Source organism: Jaculus jaculus, chromosome 8 (genome assembly GCF_020740685.1).
Source record: "Jaculus jaculus isolate mJacJac1 chromosome 8, mJacJac1.mat.Y.cur, whole genome shotgun sequence".
Classification (NCBI taxonomy): domain Eukaryota; kingdom Metazoa; phylum Chordata; class Mammalia; order Rodentia; family Dipodidae; genus Jaculus; species Jaculus jaculus.
In genome coordinates, this window is record NC_059109.1 from 28440020 (window position 1) to 28458014 (window position 17995).

The 17995-nt window shown below is 42.6% G+C and overlaps 1 protein-coding gene across 1 annotated transcript; it reads right to left on the bottom strand.

Moving 5' to 3' along the window:
• Window positions 1–2990: 2990 nt before the first annotated feature.
• LOC123462817 lies at window positions 2991–8539 on the bottom strand. The gene is given in 1 exon segment (XM_045156734.1): window positions 2991–8539. A coding segment is annotated over 1 exon segment (5115 nt). The 3' UTR covers window positions 2991–3424.
• Between the last annotated feature and the right edge of the window lie 9456 nt (window positions 8540–17995).

Genomic DNA, 17995 nt, shown 5'->3' on the forward strand with positions numbered 1-17995 from the left:
TAAAGTTTTGCTAATGTCCTGCGGCCAGAAGCCCAGGGATATGGATACAAGTCCAGCCAGAAAGGCTCCCGACAGTAGTGCAAGGGGCTTGTTGGCAGTTTTGAAGATAGAGCCTTGCTAGCAAAAGAGGCTTGTTGGATATGGGCTTCTGCATATTATGCCCATCTCCCCCTTGCCAGAAGATGGTTCGATCTCCTGACATGGTTTTCCACGTGCTGTGGCAGAGGCTATGTGCTGCTTCTGCTCATGCTGTGCTTCCTCCCTGCCATCATGGAGTTTCCCTCATGATTACTGTGAGCAAAAAAAAAAAAAAAAAAAAAAAACACCAAAAATAAAAAATAAAAAAAAAAAAACACAATTCCTCCCATCAGCTGCTTTTGGCCAGGATCTTTGTCTCAGCATTGAAAAGGTAACAGCAAAAACTGGCCCAAAAGAAGAAAAAAGGAAAGAAAACGAAATGACAAGGATGAAATATTTCCAGACACTAAGTGATCAAAGACAAGAGTAAGTTCAGGGACCTGAACTGAGAATGTGTGTCTTCCTGAAGAGTAACAGTCATTTCTGGGAAGGTAACCTGAGAAACAACTGTTTAAAAATTCCTAGTGTAAAAGTTCAGTGATTTTGAACATGCAGATGAGAATATTTCAAATTTTGTATTATGTAGCATTTTATGAGCCATTTTCTCTAACATTTATATCTGGAGAATTAGCATTATATGCTTTTTATATAACTTCTTTGTTTTCATGGCAAAATTTGGTTGTTGGTAGCATAATTCTAAATGATATATGCCCATATGTAACCACTGACAAATATATGCCTTTTTTGTCAATGTGTTCATGTTGGCCAATAAAAAGTGAAATGAAATTCACTTTCTCTGTGGCTCTGGTATGGTGAGTTTGTGGGGTTCCCCGGAGGGATCCCCGCTCAGGGCGGTCTACGGGACCCCAAGAACACTCACGCAGGACGCTCTCAATGCAAACCGCACGAGGTTTATTGAATCCGATGCATCGGGGCTCAACACAGATTCCTCTCGCAGGAGGGGGTGGAGAGCCCCTAGCAACGGGTTTGGTCAGCTTATAAAGGCTAAAACCATAGGTATACATATTCATAGGGGCTTTCCAGCCGTGGGTCCCTTTGATTGGGTGGGGCCCACGGGGCGGGCTTGAGTCTGGGGGCTTCAGATATGTGTTGACCGTTGATTGGTTGTGTCCAGGTGGGGAGTTATCTTAGTGAGGAACTAGGAGTTGTTTGTTCAGCTCGAGTCCCTGGAATTTAGGCATTGTATAAGGCGCACAAAAGGTCAGGTTCCTCATGGTATGCTTTTTACAAAATGGAGGCGGTTGTAAAATGGCAGTTCTGCGGTTCAATGCAGCAGCAAGCAAGCCTTATTACAGAAGCTTAAAAAGGCAGGTTAGCGGAGCAACTAGAAAACAGGGCAACTTTTATCCTTTCATTTCCCCCTTTTCTTTGTCATAATTCCAATCATGGAATTTCAGTTTCTGCAAGAGACTGGTACTGTTGTTTAAGTATCATGACTTGGACAGTGCTGATCCTTTCTCTAATAAAGGTAACTAATCTATTTATTATGCATGGACCAAAGGTGAAGAGGAGAATTAAGATGATAAGTGGCCCTAGCAAGGTGGAGATCAAAGTAGTCATCCAGGGGGACCTGGTGAACCAAGATTCATACCAAGACTGGTTCTGTTGTCTCTCTCGTTTACGTTGTTCTAGGCTTTCTCGTACTTTCTGCAAGCTGTTTTCTACTAATCCAGTCTTGTCTGCATAGAAGCAGCACTCTTCTCTTAGGGCTGCACAGAGTCCCCCCTGCTGTAAAAATAACAAATCTAGGCCCCTTCTATTTTGTAATACAACCTCTGAAAGTGAAGAAACCGAGTCCTTTAGGTTCTGCATTCCTGACTGTAACTCTTGTAGATCTTTGTCTATTGCTAAGCTAAGCTGAGCGTATTGTTGGTTAGAGGTGACAAGGGAAGCTATGCCAGTGCCTGCTCCTGCCACACCCAACCCCGTTATTAAGGCTAATGTAAGAGTGGTTATGGGCTCTCTCTTATTCCTAGAGGGGGCAGAGAGGTCAGGATTCCAGATTCTTTGAAAATCATCAGAGTTTCTTATAGTAAGCCTGGGCAGCAAGTTAATAAGCACACAATAGTCCTTTTTATCTAGGAAAGTTGTTATTTCTATATAGGTAGTTAACCCTGTGGAGCAGGCGAGGTAGGCGTCCGAGGGGGCCGAAGCATATGTGTAACTTTTGGAATCTATGGTGAGAGTCTGATTACAGATCTCTTGGAGGGAGGTAGGGGGCAACATATGAGGGCCTACCAGACAGAGTCCTGCTCCAGAGACAAAACTCATAGTGAGTCCTTGAGTGCCAGGTGGGGGCCGCCAGCGTAGGCCAGAGGTCTCATTGGTAAACGTTACTTTTCCTGAGGCGGCTAGTCCTTCATAGAAGGGGGGGCTGGAAGAGTAACAAATCCAACATTCCCCCAGAGCGTGGTTGATAGAATTAAAGACCTGAATAGAGGAATTGATCAGAGTTAGGATGAGATCGGCAGAGGAAGGGGACCTTGGGGGAACTGTGGGTCTGAAAAAGGTGGAGGCAGCTGCAGTTGGGGAAGTAGAGGGGAGTGATTGCTGGGGTGGTTCAGGTTGAGCTGGGGATTGTGGGTTATGGAGTACAGGGTTGGGGCCTATACTGGCTTTTTGGGAATCTGGGAGAGTCTTGGTTAGCTTAATCTTAAAAGTTAGGCCGATGTCCTTCCCTGACACGTATAAGCGAAGGCCCCACTCAAGTCCTCTATTATTTTCCCATTTTACCCTTTTTCCTTTTTCTGTAAAAGATATCAGGATGGGGTTACACCAGTTATTACATCTCTCCTGGGGAAGTACTATAAGTTGTCCCCCTACGACGTGGTGGGCTAAGTCTTTTTCTGTTATGGGGCTTTTTCTTTTCATTGTAATATAGTCCCATGAAGAGTAGGGGCGCCAGGGCCCATCTCCAGTAGTTTCACATCCCCAGGAGGCACAGAAATAATCGTTATAATAACCGCAGTAATTTGATGTTCTTGGTCTATGGGAGGGTCCGGGGCAGACATAAATTGGGGCCGTATTGAGAAGGGTTCTGTCAACCGTGTTGCCACACCCATACTGGGGAAGGTATCGATTTCCAGTATTTATAGGCTTGTTTTGTGGCCAAAAATGGTCGGGGGTGCCCCACTGTGGGTCGGCTCCTAGTGCAAGGGCACACAGGTCTACCTCGAGAGGGGGCCAGGGAGTAGACGTTGATAGTTGAGATGTGGAGTTAGCTACATCTCCTGCTTGGTTAATGATTTGCCAGGTATAATTGTAAAGTTGATAGGGTGAAGAGGATAGAGAACAAGGCAACAATATAATTAACAATGTCCAAACCTTAAGAAACTTCATCGCGGCTGACAGAGACACGGCGAAGACGCAGTTTAAGGGGGTTATCAGTCTTTGTCAGCTGCCAGCGGGGGTCAGGTGATGGAGCTGGTTTCACGTGGGATGCGTGGATCCAGACAGCTATCCCGTCTACCTTCACGGCGGTGGGTGTCGTCAGGAGTACCGTGAAGGGCCCTTTCCAACGAGGTTCGAGGTTTGAGGGTCGGTGTCGCCTCACGTAGACTGAGTCCCCCGGCTGGTATGAATGCGGGGCTGGGTCCTTAGCAGGCAGATAGCTCTCCTTCAGTTTTGGCCATAAGTCCTTTTGGAGGATATATAGTGCCTGGAGCCTGTGGTTCAGATCAGAGGAAGAAATTATATCTGGGTTCTGCATTAACAACTTATTAAGTGGGGTTGGGACACCAAATAAAATCTCAAAAGGAGTTAGGTTAAACTTGTAAGGGGTGTTGCGAACTCGGAAGAGGGCCCACGGAAGGAGCATCACCCAATCTGTACAGCCAGTCTCTAAGGACAATTTAGTTATGGTCTCTTTTAATGTTCTATTTATTCTTTCTACCTGTCCTGAGCTCTGGGGTCTATAAGCACAATGTAATTTCCAATTGATCCCCAAAGTTCTGGCCACCTCCTGACTTACCTGGGCAACAAAGGCAGGACCGTTGTCTGAGCCTATTACCTGAGGTACCCCATATCTGGGGATGATTTCTTCTAAAAGTTTTTTGGTTACCATTGTGGCAGTCTCTTTCTTAGTGGGATAGGCTTCCACCCATCCAGAGAATGTGTCTATAAAAACTAGAAGATATTTATTCCCGTAGCGAGCAGGTTTCAGCTCAGTGAAATCAGTCTCCCAATATAAGCCTGGTCGATCTCCGCGAAGTCTCTTTCCAGGGTCCGTCTGGGAGGTCTGGGCATTTACTTTTTGACATGGGATGCATTGTTTTACCAGTTTCTCAGCCATTTCTTTGAGTCCTATTATGTGGCAGTCAGTCTTTTTGAAGGTTTCTATTAATTTTCTAGCTCCAAAATGAGTTAGCCTATGTAGCTGTTGCAGAGTGGATTCTGCTTGTTGTCTAGGTAGGATATGTTTTCCTTCTTCTGTCTCCCATCTTTGGGTGTCCTTATTAAATTTCTTTTGTATCCTAGTCATATCTTTTAGGTCCTGTTCAGTATATTCTGAAGGCTGTAACTCTGGGGGGCCAGTTTCTTTTTCAACTAAGGGGAGCAGATACGCTCCTTGAGCAGCCTTTTTGGCCTCTACATCAGCCATCCTGTTTCCTCTTGCCACTAGAGAGTTTCCTTTCTGGTGCCCCGGACAATGGACTATGGCCAGCTTGGCCGGCCGATGCAGGGCATCGAGTAAATCTAAAATTTCTTGTTTGTTTTTAATTTCTTTTCCGGCAGAGGTTAATAATCCTCTCTGTTGGTATATGGCACCATGTACATGTGCAGTTGCAAAAGCATACCGGCTGTCCGTATATATGGTAGCTTTTTTTCCTTCTGCCATATTTAGGGCCTGGGTTAATGCAATTAGTTCGGCCTTCTGGGCTGAAGTCCCTTCAGGCAGTCTGATGGCCCAAATCACCCTGTCTCCGTCCACAATTGCCGCCCCCGCCATCCGCTTACCTTCAAGGAGGTAACTACTGCCATCAGTGAACCAGGTTACCTTGGCATCCGGTAGTGGCTGGTCCGTCAGATCAGGTCTCGTTCCGGTAGCCTCAGCCAAGATGTCCCCACAGCTGTGGATTACTGTGGAGTCGGGGTCTGGCCAGAGGGTAGCCGGATTCAGTTGAGTGGGGGGTGCAAACTTGACTCTATCCGAGTTAAGGAGGAGACTCTGGTAGTGGGTGACTCGGGCGTTTGAGAGCCATCGGTCTGGAGGCTGGCGGATGACACTCTCCAGTGCATGGGATGCAATGACTGTGACAGTCTGCCCCAGAGTTAATTTATCAGCATCCTTCAAAAGTAAAGCCACAGCGGCAATAATCTTAAGGCAAGGGGGCCACCCAGCGGCCACAGGATCCAATTTTTTTGATAAATAGGCCACTGGCTTTCGCCAGGGCCCTAGTTTCTGGGTCAGTACCCCTTTTGCAATGCCTTTCTGCTCATGTATATACAAGTAGAATGGCTTGGAGGTGTCGGGAAGGGAGAGAGCGGGTGCCTTTAAGAGGGCACGCTTGATGTCGTCAAAAGCCTGTTGTTGTTCCTCTCCCCATTGGAAAGCTGCAGACGTCTTGGTCAAGGGGTAAAGGGGGGCTGCCAGGGCGGCGAACCCCGGTATCCACAGTCTACAAAATCCTGCAGATCCCAGGAATTCCCGTACTTGTTTGGCATTTGCAGGCACTGGGATCTGTTCCACAGCCTGTTTACGTGCTTCCGTTAGCCATCTCCGCCCTCCTTTCAGGGAATACCCCAAGTAGGTTACTTGCCTTTTGCAGAGTTGGGCTTTCTTCGCCGAGGCGCGGTAACCCAGGCGGGCCAGTTCCTCTAATAGTGCCTTTGTTCCCTGTTCACATTCAGTTTGGGTTCCAGCCGCAAGGAGTAAGTCGTCAACGTATTGGAGGAGAGTTACCTGGGGGTTTGAGGTTCGGAAGGAGGCCAGGTCCTGGTGAAGTGCCTCGTCAAAGATGGTGGGTGAATTTTTGAATCCTTGAGGCAACCTAGTCCAAGTCAGCTGTCCGGAGATTCCGGAGTCTGGGTCCTTCCATTCAAAGGCAAAGATAGGTTGACTTTTTTCATGCAGTGGCAGACAGAAAAAAGCATCTTTTAGGTCCAGAACTGTGTACCAGTCTCGGTCCGGAGGTAGTGAACTCAGGAGGTTATAGGGGTTAGGCACAGTTGGGTGTAGGTCTTCAACCCTCTTATTAACCTCCCTTAAGTCCTGAACTGGGCGATAGTCATTGGTATTTGGCTTGCGCACTGGTAGCAAAGGGGTATTCCAGGGAGATTGGCACCTTTTTAGGACTCCTAATTCTAAGAGCCTCATTATGTGAGGTTTTATTCCTTCTCTGGCCTCCTGACTCATGGGGTATTGACGTACCGAGACAGGTGTTGCAGAAGCCTTTAGATTAACAATTATTGGCGGTTGATGGGTGGCCAATCCCATCCCGGCAGTCTCGGCCCATGCTCCCGGGACTTTGGTGAGCCATTTGCTAATGTCTGCATTGGTCTGAGGCCTTTCAAACAGCCTATGTTCATCTTCTAGTTTCATAGTTAAAACATGGATAATTTCCCCATGTTGGTCAGTTACTTGGGGGCCCTTCTTCGTGAAGGTAATTTGGGCTCCTATTTTTGTTAATAAGTCTCGCCCTAATAAGGGAGCGGGGCAGCCTGGAATCACGAGGAACGAGTGGGATACCCGGCCCACGCCTAGGTCCACCGTTCTTCGGGTAGTCCATGAAAATTGTTGATTTCCAGTAGCCCCGAGCACCCACGATTTCTTGTTAGAAAGGGGTCCTTCTGGTTTCAGTAGGACCGAATGTTGGGCACCAGTGTCCACTAGGAACCGGATGGGTTTCCCCTCCACCTTCAAAGTTACCCTAGGCTCGGGGAGGGGATCCGAGCCCCGTCCCCCTCATTCATCATCTTCTAGGGTCAGAACCTCTTTTGGTTTCTTTTTGGGGCAGTCTTTAATCCAGTGTCCCTTTTCTTTGCAATAGGCACATTGGTCCTTTTCTAATTGGCGCCTGTTGCCCAGGTTTTGCTTCTGCCTAGTATCCCTAGGTCTTCCTGTGTCTTTTCTATCCTGGATTACGGCGGCCAGAATTCGAGTCATGTTTTTCTCATGTCTCTTATCACGTTTATAGTCCCTTTCTTCCTGCGCTTTTGCCCTTCTCTCCTCTTTTTCTTCTTCAGTTTCTCTTTTATTATAAACCTTTTCTGCTTCCCTGACTAAATCTGACAGAGTATAACGGCTTAACCCATCGAGTCTTTGTAATTTTTTTCTAATATCTGGCGCCGACTGATCTACAAAATACATCAGTACTGAAACCCTTTGTTCCTCTGCCATAGGGTCAAAGGGCGTATATCTACGATAGGCCTCCATGAGGCGCTCAAGGAACAAAGAGGGGACCTCATTAGGTCCCTGAATGACTTCCCTTACCTTGGCCAAATTGGTAGGGCGTCTTGCAGCCCCGCGGAGACCAGCCACCAGAGCCTGGCGATAGATTCGGAGATGCTCCCTACCGTCAGGGGTGTTGAAGTCCCAGTTGGGTCTGATCAGGGGGAACCCGTCATCTATAACGTTCTGGAGTTGGGTTGGGCGCCCGTCGTCACCAGGGACGTTCTTTCTGGCCTCCAGCAGGATACGTTCTCTCTCCTCAGTCGTGAAGAGGGTCTGGAGTAGCTGCTGGCAATCGTCCCATGTGGGCTGGTGGGAGAAAACTAGGGATTCCATGAGTGCAGTTAATTTTGAGGGGTCCTCCGAGAAGGGAGGGTGGTTGGCCTTCCAATTATAAAGGTCTGCAGAGGAGAAAGGCCAATATTGTAGGGGTGGTAGAGGTCTCTGAGTTGGGTCATCTCCTGGTCCTAAAGGGGGTGGGGGTCCTATGGCCCTAAGTGGTAGGGCAACGGTAGTATCAGGAGACAGAGCTCGTCTACTCCGGGTCCCCGTGGCTGGGCCCCCCTGTATCCCTTCTTGTGAGGGGGCAGGAAGAGGAGCTGTGGGGGTGTGGGTTGGCGGGTAAGGAGGTGGTGAATCCAGAAGGAGCTCCATCTGAATGTCCGGGTAAATCTTCTTTTCCTTCCGGGGGGGTCCTGCAACGAGAACTTTTGAATCCCCTGAGGGGCTACTGTTAGTGGGTTGGGGAGGAATCCAGGGCTTCAACCAGGAAGGCGGGTCTTGGACAAGATCCTGCCAAGTAAAAATGTAAGGCATCTGGTCGGGGTGGCCTCCGGGCTCCTGCAAGATGATCCGTTTAACAGCCTGGATAAGATCTGGGTTGAAGGTCCCTCCTCGGGGCCATCCAACATTAAACATAGTCCATTCTCCCTCACATAGAGTTTGCCATTTTCCTTTCTTTATTTCAACAGATAAACTATGAGCTCGGCTCTTAACGTCAGTCCAGTGAGCTAAAGTCAAGTCCAAAGGGGTTGAGATAGTCTGTCCCATGTTGGAAGAGAAATAAAAGAGATAGGAGAACAAAAGGATCTGGAGAACACCGAGAACAAAGAGACAAAGGCGGCCCGCTCGCTGCTCGAGTAAAAACGAAACTGAAGCAGATGGCGGCGAGCGGGACCCAGATGATGCTTCCCGACAGAGGCGAACTCGATCCGAGTTCTTCAGATAGGAGACAGAAAAACCTGTCTCCTGGGGGCAATCAGGAGCGTCCTCCAGATTGCTGGGTGTTGGTCCCCGGGCCCGTCAGCCCCGACTCAGAGCACCCAAAGGGAAGGCATCCAGATACTGAAACCGGCTGAAATCGAGAATTTTTCCAGAGGACAGATATAAGAGTACAGACATACACGGACAAGACAAAGACAGGAGGCGCCTCTTACCTCTGAGGGGTCCTAGATGAGGTCTGGGGTCCTGTAGAGTCTCCTGGCTGGCTCGCCAAATGTGGGGTTCCCCGGAGGGATCCCCGCTCAGGGCGGTCTACGGGACCCCAAGAACACTCACGCAGGACGCTCTCAATGCAAACCGCACGAGGTTTATTGAATCCGATGCATCGGGGCTCAACACAGATTCCTCTCGCAGGAGGGGGTGGAGAGCCCCTAGCAACGGGTTTGGTCAGCTTATAAAGGCTAAAACCATAGGTATACATATTCATAGGGGCTTTCCAGCCGTGGGTCCCTTTGATTGGGTGGGGCCCACGGGGCGGGCTTGAGTCTGGGGGCTTCAGATATGTGTTGACCGTTGATTGGTTGTGTCCAGGTGGGGAGTTATCTTAGTGAGGAACTAGGAGTTGTTTGTTCAGCTCGAGTCCCTGGAATTTAGGCATTGTATAAGGCGCACAAAAGGTCAGGTTCCTCATGGTATGCTTTTTACAAAATGGAGGCGGTTGTAAAATGGCAGTTCTGCGGTTCAATGCAGCAGCAAGCAAGCCTTATTACAGAAGCTTAAAAAGGCAGGTTAGCGGAGCAACTAGAAAACAGGGCAACTTTTATCCTTTCAAGTTTACTTTTGCTCTCATCCAAATTCTATAGGCAGATAGCTAGCAGTGTTAGTTCACTGAAATCCCCCATTGGGTTAAATTTTTTTTCTGATGTTTATAATTCACACAGTTAGTCCCTGAGTTCAGAATGCTGGACACTGCTCCCAGTCATAGTGTCTACACCCAAGTCAGGGTAAACAAGGAAGTGTGGGGTCCACTGAATTATTCCTTTCAGTAAAATCTTTCTCAGAATACCAATAAAGGATTTCTATTAATATCACATTTACTGAACTTACAATGGGAGGTAATAAATTAAAATTTTATGTCCTTCACAATTTACCACCAAAGACAGTAAGAAACAGTTATGAAGTCTATTCCTGTTTGTTTTTGCAGTAAATATGACTTATGACTGGACATTCAGAAAGAGATTATCTTCCTCAGGAGCGCAACTTGTACTTGTCTCCCTATACATACTCTTTTGACATCAGAATTGACCTTCTCTGTCATTCAAGGACAGATAAAGCTTGTTGTTATTCTCAGACACTTGTACCATTTATTTTTATATTAAGTTCTACTTGAAGTCTTTCCTGTAGGCTCCCAAAGCTGAGGGTTTGTGAAAAACATGTTTAAATCTATTCATTTGTCTGCTGTGCCATTTCCAGAGACTTAGAACCTTCCAATAGTTTACTTAGAGGATTTCAAATTTTAAGACACAAGTATTTCATGCATTTTTCATGTTCTACAAGACCATAAATCCTGTGGTCACAGAGCTAGGATCAAAATACATATCCCTTTCATTTTCAGTTTTATGTCTATCTCAATCTTATGATACCTGAAAATATAAAATCAGGTGAAATGATTATGATGACATAGAAAAAATGAAGAAATGACATTAATTAAGTACAGCATAACTCAAAGTAGTTTAAAATAAGTTAACAAGTTTTCCAATGCTATAACAATATAATGAATATAGTCTGCTTGTAAAGATGAAAGGGGTTTTGTGTACCACAGTTCAGTAGGTTTCAGACCATTTTTGGTTAGACCCATTGCTGTTTTCCTTGTGATAAAACAGCACATTCCAGTATCAGCCATAGATAGAGAAAATTCATTATTGCTGTGTTGGCTGGGAAGCAAAAAGAATTAAAGGAAGAGAGCAAGTTCTCACATCTTCCTTCAAGGGCTTGTGGCCAATGAGCTAAAAACCTTCCATTAATGTTTTTCACTATCTTTCAAAAATACCAAGTTATAAGCCATATTTTATATCAAAAATGTTAACAGTAAAATTTAACTTTGCCTATGTGTATCCATTTTTTTAATCCAGTGATTAAAGGTATTTATGTAGACTTTAGGCATAGGCAGTATTACATGATCTTGCCTTCTGTAATTCAAAGAATTATTTTGAATGAAACATTACATATTAACTGTATATTCCATCATCAATTATGAAGGAATGCTTAATTTCTCCTTGTTTGTATTTGAATAATTATCAGGACTTTATGAGAAGTCACACTGCCATGATCCTAAGTATTATAGCTTTGTTTAGTGCCTCAAATCAGAGACAGAATAAGACAAGATTTGCAGAGTTGAATATCTAAAGCCATTTCATAATGGATTTAACTATATTGACACTTTTGGTGTATACGTAGTTATACATATGTGTGTTCAGATGTGTATACCTCATTTTCACACATGTGGAGGGTAGAGAAGGATGTTGGACTTTCTTCTCCATCACTCTTTCATCCACTCCCTATGACAAGATTTCTCACTGAAGCTGAACTCATCATGGTCCACTAGACAGCTACACTCCATCTCCAGGAAGCCCCAGGGATCCTTTCTCTTACCAGCTTAGTGTTAAGTTTTATTTTGTAAGAGGTAAAGGGATTATGGAATCCTATATTTGGCTTTCTTTAGGAATAATTTTTAATAATTTAACAAGTAGCATAAATATTAGGTTTTAACTTTAATAAAAAATGTAAAATTATGTATTTTCTAAAATAAACCAATTGACCTATTTGCAAGAACTATCTTCTGTTTACAATAGTTATGTTATCAAATTATGAACAAAAGATTATTAACTGTTTATGGACTCTAAATAATATTGTATGCTCATTTCTAAATACATGCACCGATATACTTATGCACTACTAGTAACTTAAACTATAAAAAGAAAAAAATGGGCTGGAGAGGTGGTTTAGCGGTTAAGTGCTTGCCTGTGAAGGCTGAGGACCCTGGTTTGAGGCTCGATTCCCAAGGACCCATGTTAGTCAGATGCACAAGGGGGCGCACGCATCTGGAGTTCGTCTGCAGTGGCTGGAGGCCCTGGTGCCCCCATTCTCTCTCTCTCTTTCTCTCTCTCTCTTTCTCTCTCTCTCTCTCTCTCTCTTTCTCTTTCTCTATCCCCCTCTTTCTCTCTGTCACTCTCAAATAAATAAATAAAAATATTTTTTTAAAAAAGGAAAAAAATGTCAAAGCATTTGTCTAAAACTAATAACTGATTATATCTCCTAGAAAACATAGAATTTAGACTACATATTGAAAAAAGTGAAATAATTATATTTTCTCCTAAGAAATGCATGCTTTTCTCAAATATGTTCCATAGACACATGAGATGCCATATGACTATAATATTTTCTGAGAATAAAGAGTGCAGCAGTCTTTGGAATACTTAGTAAAACAATTATCCAAGCTGAATAGGAAATAATATAGTCTGATGGGATCAAATGTACCTAAAAGTATAGCTGGATAAAAATGTCAGTTGGTCAGTTCTACTTTGCCTTCAACATTATAAATATATTATTTATCACACAGTTTCTTTTTTCTAAAATACCACACTATTCCCTCAATGACTACTGTCTCTTATGCCACCACAGAATTGCTTCTTTCTATGGGGCAGCTTTCTTGGTCCCTTAGTTATTCTGTTGTTTCCTTGAATAGCACATTTTTTTTCTGTTATCCTCATCATATCTTTTTAATTCCAGTTTAATTTTCAGTTCATTGGAGCCGAATCCCCATCACTATTTTAGCTCTGTACTACTAAGATATAGTGTAATTTATTTAGTATACCAGTCAACTCAACTATTTGTGTCATCACAATCTGATGCATACTCATGGAAATTTTACTTGGGAGAATGATTCATATCATTTAATCACTTATTTAATTTCTTTCTTATTGGAAAACTCTTTCACTCTTCTTAAATCAATTACTTAAGAAAAACAGTCATAGAAAGAAAATTTATTAAGTTTACTATTAGAGTATTATAGTATGTATTTACAATGGAGATTCAAGTCCTATTTGCCAAGTACCTTATTTAATTTACTAGCATCCACAAATGGCCCAGATTGCAATTTCATTTCCTGCTTGTTAATTGTATAACTGCTACTTGTCTAGTATATGAAGCACTCCTCATCAAATACTGTAGTAAGTGGAGTGAACAGAGCAGAGACAATTATTTACATAGCATATATCATGATAAAAGAGGAGAGGTACTCATCAAAACCCAAGAAATATGTAATATGCACAAGTAATCTGAGATACCGATAATGAATATTAACATGTATGCAATTGAATATATTAATCTGCATAACAGTACCTATTGAAACATGCAATAAGTTAAGTAACTAGAATAATTTGTTGAGTGTCCTGCAGTCTCAGTGGACTTGGAGACTCTGTGGGTCTTGCACAACATTGCCTCCACTTATACTCATCTTCCTCTGCTGCCAGTACCTCTTCCTCACATACATAATTGAAGCTGATCAACCCCTGCCTCCCGCAACAAAAAGTCAACAAGCGATTCTCAAGTTAAGTGGCTGAGACTTAAGATTAATAGAGAAAATGAATTTTACACAATCCTACTAATCCATTCCCATTGGTTGAACTTCACTACATTACTCCTGTGATGCATGGGAGCTAGAAAATGTTATACCTGATCACATAGCCATAGGCTAAGGAAGGAAAAATATTTAGGGAATAACTTAAGATAATTAAATGAAGTTTTGCTATCTTGAGTAATTGTAGGTCAGAATTCTGAGGAGCAGGATTTGAGCAGATATGCTAAAGAAAACGTTATTTCAAAAAATCTAGATAAATAACACCCACAGCTTGAGAAATTAGGAGTACAGAGTCACCAGGGAGACAAAGATTGAAGGGTGGGACAGCTGCAGGTTAGGGACAGAATAAGGACAGGGTTAGATTAATGCTAGCATTCTCAAGAGTTTGGGTTCGTATTTTCACTTCCTTCTTAGTGAATGATGTTGAGAATTAGACTATAAATAAATTATATTATATGCTTATCCACTCATTCATGATTAATTTCCAAGATATATTTTGACCATATACTCTACACTACACCTTAATCTGTACACTGGAGGTAAAAGAGAATGGTGAAATAATTTCTACTCAGAATTTATGGATAACTTGAGAGAAAAGGAAATTAAACAGGATGTAGCAAACGCAACTACTTGCCTGTAAATCACACAAGGGGAAAGTAGGGTGGAGGTGTAATGAATATGATGAGATAAATTTTACTAGTGTGGTTTTAGAGAAATGGTCTTGTTCTATGTCCCAGGCTGCTCTCCAATAGACAATACTCCTGCCTTCACCTCCAGACTGCTGGGATTATAGGTGTGTGGACCATGGCTTTGGAGATGTACAGTTTATACAGACAAAAGAAGGGAAGGATGAGGAAGAAGAGAGAAGGGAGGGGAATGGAAAGGAAGGAGAAGTTTCTATTCAATTGAGTTTCCTATGGACACCTAAAGTTTTCTATTAAAACAATGAGTTTAATCATCTAACACTTTCAGAAACAAATTTTCTTTGAGCTAATATATATTTTATTTACTTAATTGTATTCAATTATAACTTCTTTTTAATTTTTTTGCTTATTTTTATTTATTTATTTGAGAGAGACAAACAGAGAGAAAGAGGGAGGGTGGGAGAGAGAGAGAGAGAGAGAGAGAGAGAGAGAATGGGTGCTCAGGGCCTCCAGGCACTGCAAACAAACTCCAGACTTGTGCGCCCCCTTGTGCATCTGGCTAACGTGGGTCCTGGGGAATTGAGCCTCAAACCGGGGTCATTAGGCATCACAGGCAAGCTCTTAACTGTTAAACCATCTCACCAGCCCCAATTTTAACTTCTTGCATATTACTGCCAATAACCTCTGAGTGACTATAGACATTTTGTTTGATACTTTTCAAATACCAGAAGCTAATCAGAAATTTCAAAACACCATCATTTCAAGGGGCTGTCTGATACTATGCCAAGTCATATAGTAATGCATTCCCATATTTTTAAGTCAACTTCCTTCTGAAGTAAAATTACATTCATGAGATTCCAAATTATCAGTACTAAATTCAGAGGTATTGTAAATTAATTTACTATTACAAAGAAAAATTGTTTCATGCAGTTAATCTATAAATGAATTAAAAGAAAACCTTTGACATTTTTTGTCAGTCATTAGCCTAAATAAATCTTTCTTAAGTGAAACCAATAATAAACTAAACCAAGTGACCAGTGACCTTATCAATAATGATACTTTATATTATATGTATTGAACTTGAAGCCATTAACTTTCTGTAATCTAGAAATAAGATGCTGAAAATGATGTGAGGTAAAGAACTATCTATTAAAATCTCATCAATTATCCACTTATTATCTGCTTACATTCAGTTTTATAGAGTGGTCACATTCATATTTCATATGGATATGGATGACCATTAATCATATTTTTTCTTAACTATAAGACATGTATCGAGGATGGCTGATGGCTTAATGGTAAATGCACTTGCCTGAAAAGGCAAAGGATTGAGGTTTGATTCCCCAAGAACCATGTAATCCAGATGTACAAGGTGTTAAATGTGTCTGGAGTTCATTTACAGTGGCTGGCTGGAAGCACTGGTATGCCCATTCTTTCTCTCTCTGTATCTACCTATGCTTCTTTCACTATGTCTCAAATAAATAAAATAAACAAAATATTTTTAAAAAGAAATGGATCTTCAAGATCAGTACCTATCACAGTTCACAGTTATAGAGTAATTCCAATATATTAGGCACTGATGTTTCCCTCTTAATTCAGTAATCTTGTTTACAAATGGTGAGCAAAATGCACAGTACAAAGTACAGGCATCTCTTGGGACGATGGGCTGAGGAATATATACTATTTCCCAAAGTGATATTATTTAAGCCTACCAATTTTCCCATGGTAGGTTTTGCTGCAAGCTGAGAAAAGAGTTACTGTACAAAGCAGACCTCAAGAAAGACGTACAACACTGAATTTTGGAAGTTGGGTTTCACATGTAGGAAGAGCATAAGTGCACAGAGGGTGGCTGTCCAACAGGTGCATTTCAAGGGAGCAGGCCTTAATATTTCCTGCTGTAGAGATAGCGGTGCCCCTGGCCACATGCTTATCATGCTGGCATCTGCTTCCAGCTGGGTTTTGAATGAGAGGTTATGAGTGACCTCAGTTCAGTTCCTTTTCACTCCTGGATCTAGACCCATGCTATGGGAGCCAGCTTAGCTTACATGCATGTTCAGGCTCAAACTACAAGTTGGTATTCAAAAATCACCTTTCAAACTGAGCAGTGTATAAAACTCCTCATTTCCAAGTGTTTCAATCCCTGCTTGACATAGCTATGATTGTGTGCCTTCACTTCTTACAAGATGCTGTGTGATCACTCTTTCTTGCCCACAGCAGGAACCATGGCAGGACTTCCTCTATGGATTCAGCAGCTTGACTAGCCAGCCATCCCTGGGGACCGTTCTCTACCCAGCCTAGGATTACAGATACATACCCCTATGCCCAGCACTTTTTATGGATACCAGAGATCCAAACTCAGGTCCTTGTGCTTAATGATTGACTCCTAGCCCAAATGATGCTTTTTCAATTGATGTTTTGATCATTCTCTCATTCTCCTTACTTAGTCTCTACTTCCTAAGATCTTTTTTCCCAAATATATTACTGCACAGAGTTCTTTATCACAAAACCATAGTAATAATATGAGTGCAAAACTCTCCTGAAATTGTCCAAACAAAGCAGAGATGGCGGAGCATGACGTCATACTTTCGGGACACCCTTTGTCATCAGCATGTAAGAACCAAAAAAGTGAAAAGAGCATGATGTGCTTGCACAACTTCTACTTTGTTTGTGTGTGTATGTGTGTGTGTGTATACTCACACACGTGTGCACTATGGTATGCCTTAAGCTGGCCTGCAGGCAAGAGGGGGAGCCAAATTCTATTTATGTCAGTTACATGAATCAGCAATCATTTCCTCTATAGAAACTAGAGAATGAAGCCACACACACACAACCTTCTAGAATGGAAGCCACATCCTTACTTTCTTCTTGAGAATTAAGTATTCTCTTCTAGAAAAAGTCTGTGCATATATTGATATTTTTTTCTGTATTTTTATGTAAAATGTGAATGTCATAAAAAGTTATAATCTAAACTTTTAATCATCAGTTCAGTGTTATTAAACATTTATAATTCTGTGAAGCCATCATAACCACCCATCTTAAGGTCTGCCATCTAACAAAAATCACCCCTTGAGGCTGGGAAGTTGACTCAGCAGATAGATATGCTTACTTTCAAGGACAGGCAGCCTGGGTTTAATTCCTGAGCCAATCACATAAATCTAGACAGGTATTTGTTTGCAGCAGCAAAATACAAGTGCACACACACACACACACACACACACACACACAAAACCTATACATATTTGACAACAATTACCATTCTTTTTTTTTAAAATTTTTCATTTATTTATTTGACAGTGACAGACAGAGAAAGACAGATAGAGGGAGAAAGAGAGAGAATGGGCACGCCAGGGCTTCCAGCCTCTGCAAACGAACTCCAGACGCGTGCGCCCCCTTGTGCATCTGGCTAACGTGGGACCTGGGGAACCGGGCCTCAAACTGGGGTCCTTAGGCTTCACAGGCAAGCGCTTAACTGCTAAGCCATCTCTCCAGCCCAACAATTACCATTCTTATCAGCTGCTAGTGATTGCCATTATACTTTGTGTCTATAATTTCTGACTACTTTAAATAGGTCACTTAAGTAGAGTCCTAAAATCACCTTTGGGGTATTGATTGGCTCATTTTACTTAACAAAATGCCCTCATGGTTTATCCACAGGGTAGCCTGTATATAGCATTTAGTATGTACTAGGAATAGTAAGTAATCTGACGATGACCTAAAGTGTAAAGAAGTATAAGAGAATGCATTATATGAAAAACCATGATTTGAATGTCATGCCAAATTTGATTTGTTTAGAAACTTAGTCCTCAGTGCAGCATTACTGAAAGAGGGAATGAGCCATAAAATCTCCATCCTCTGCATAGGTTAGCACATGGGTAGGTTCTATGTAGTTATAGTTTTGTTAGAAAAATGAGCCCTTTGGTTTGTTTCCTCATGTCAGAATGTGATTTCCTCTAATATCAGGTATATTTTGCATAGCATAATATTCATTCATTTATACAGTAC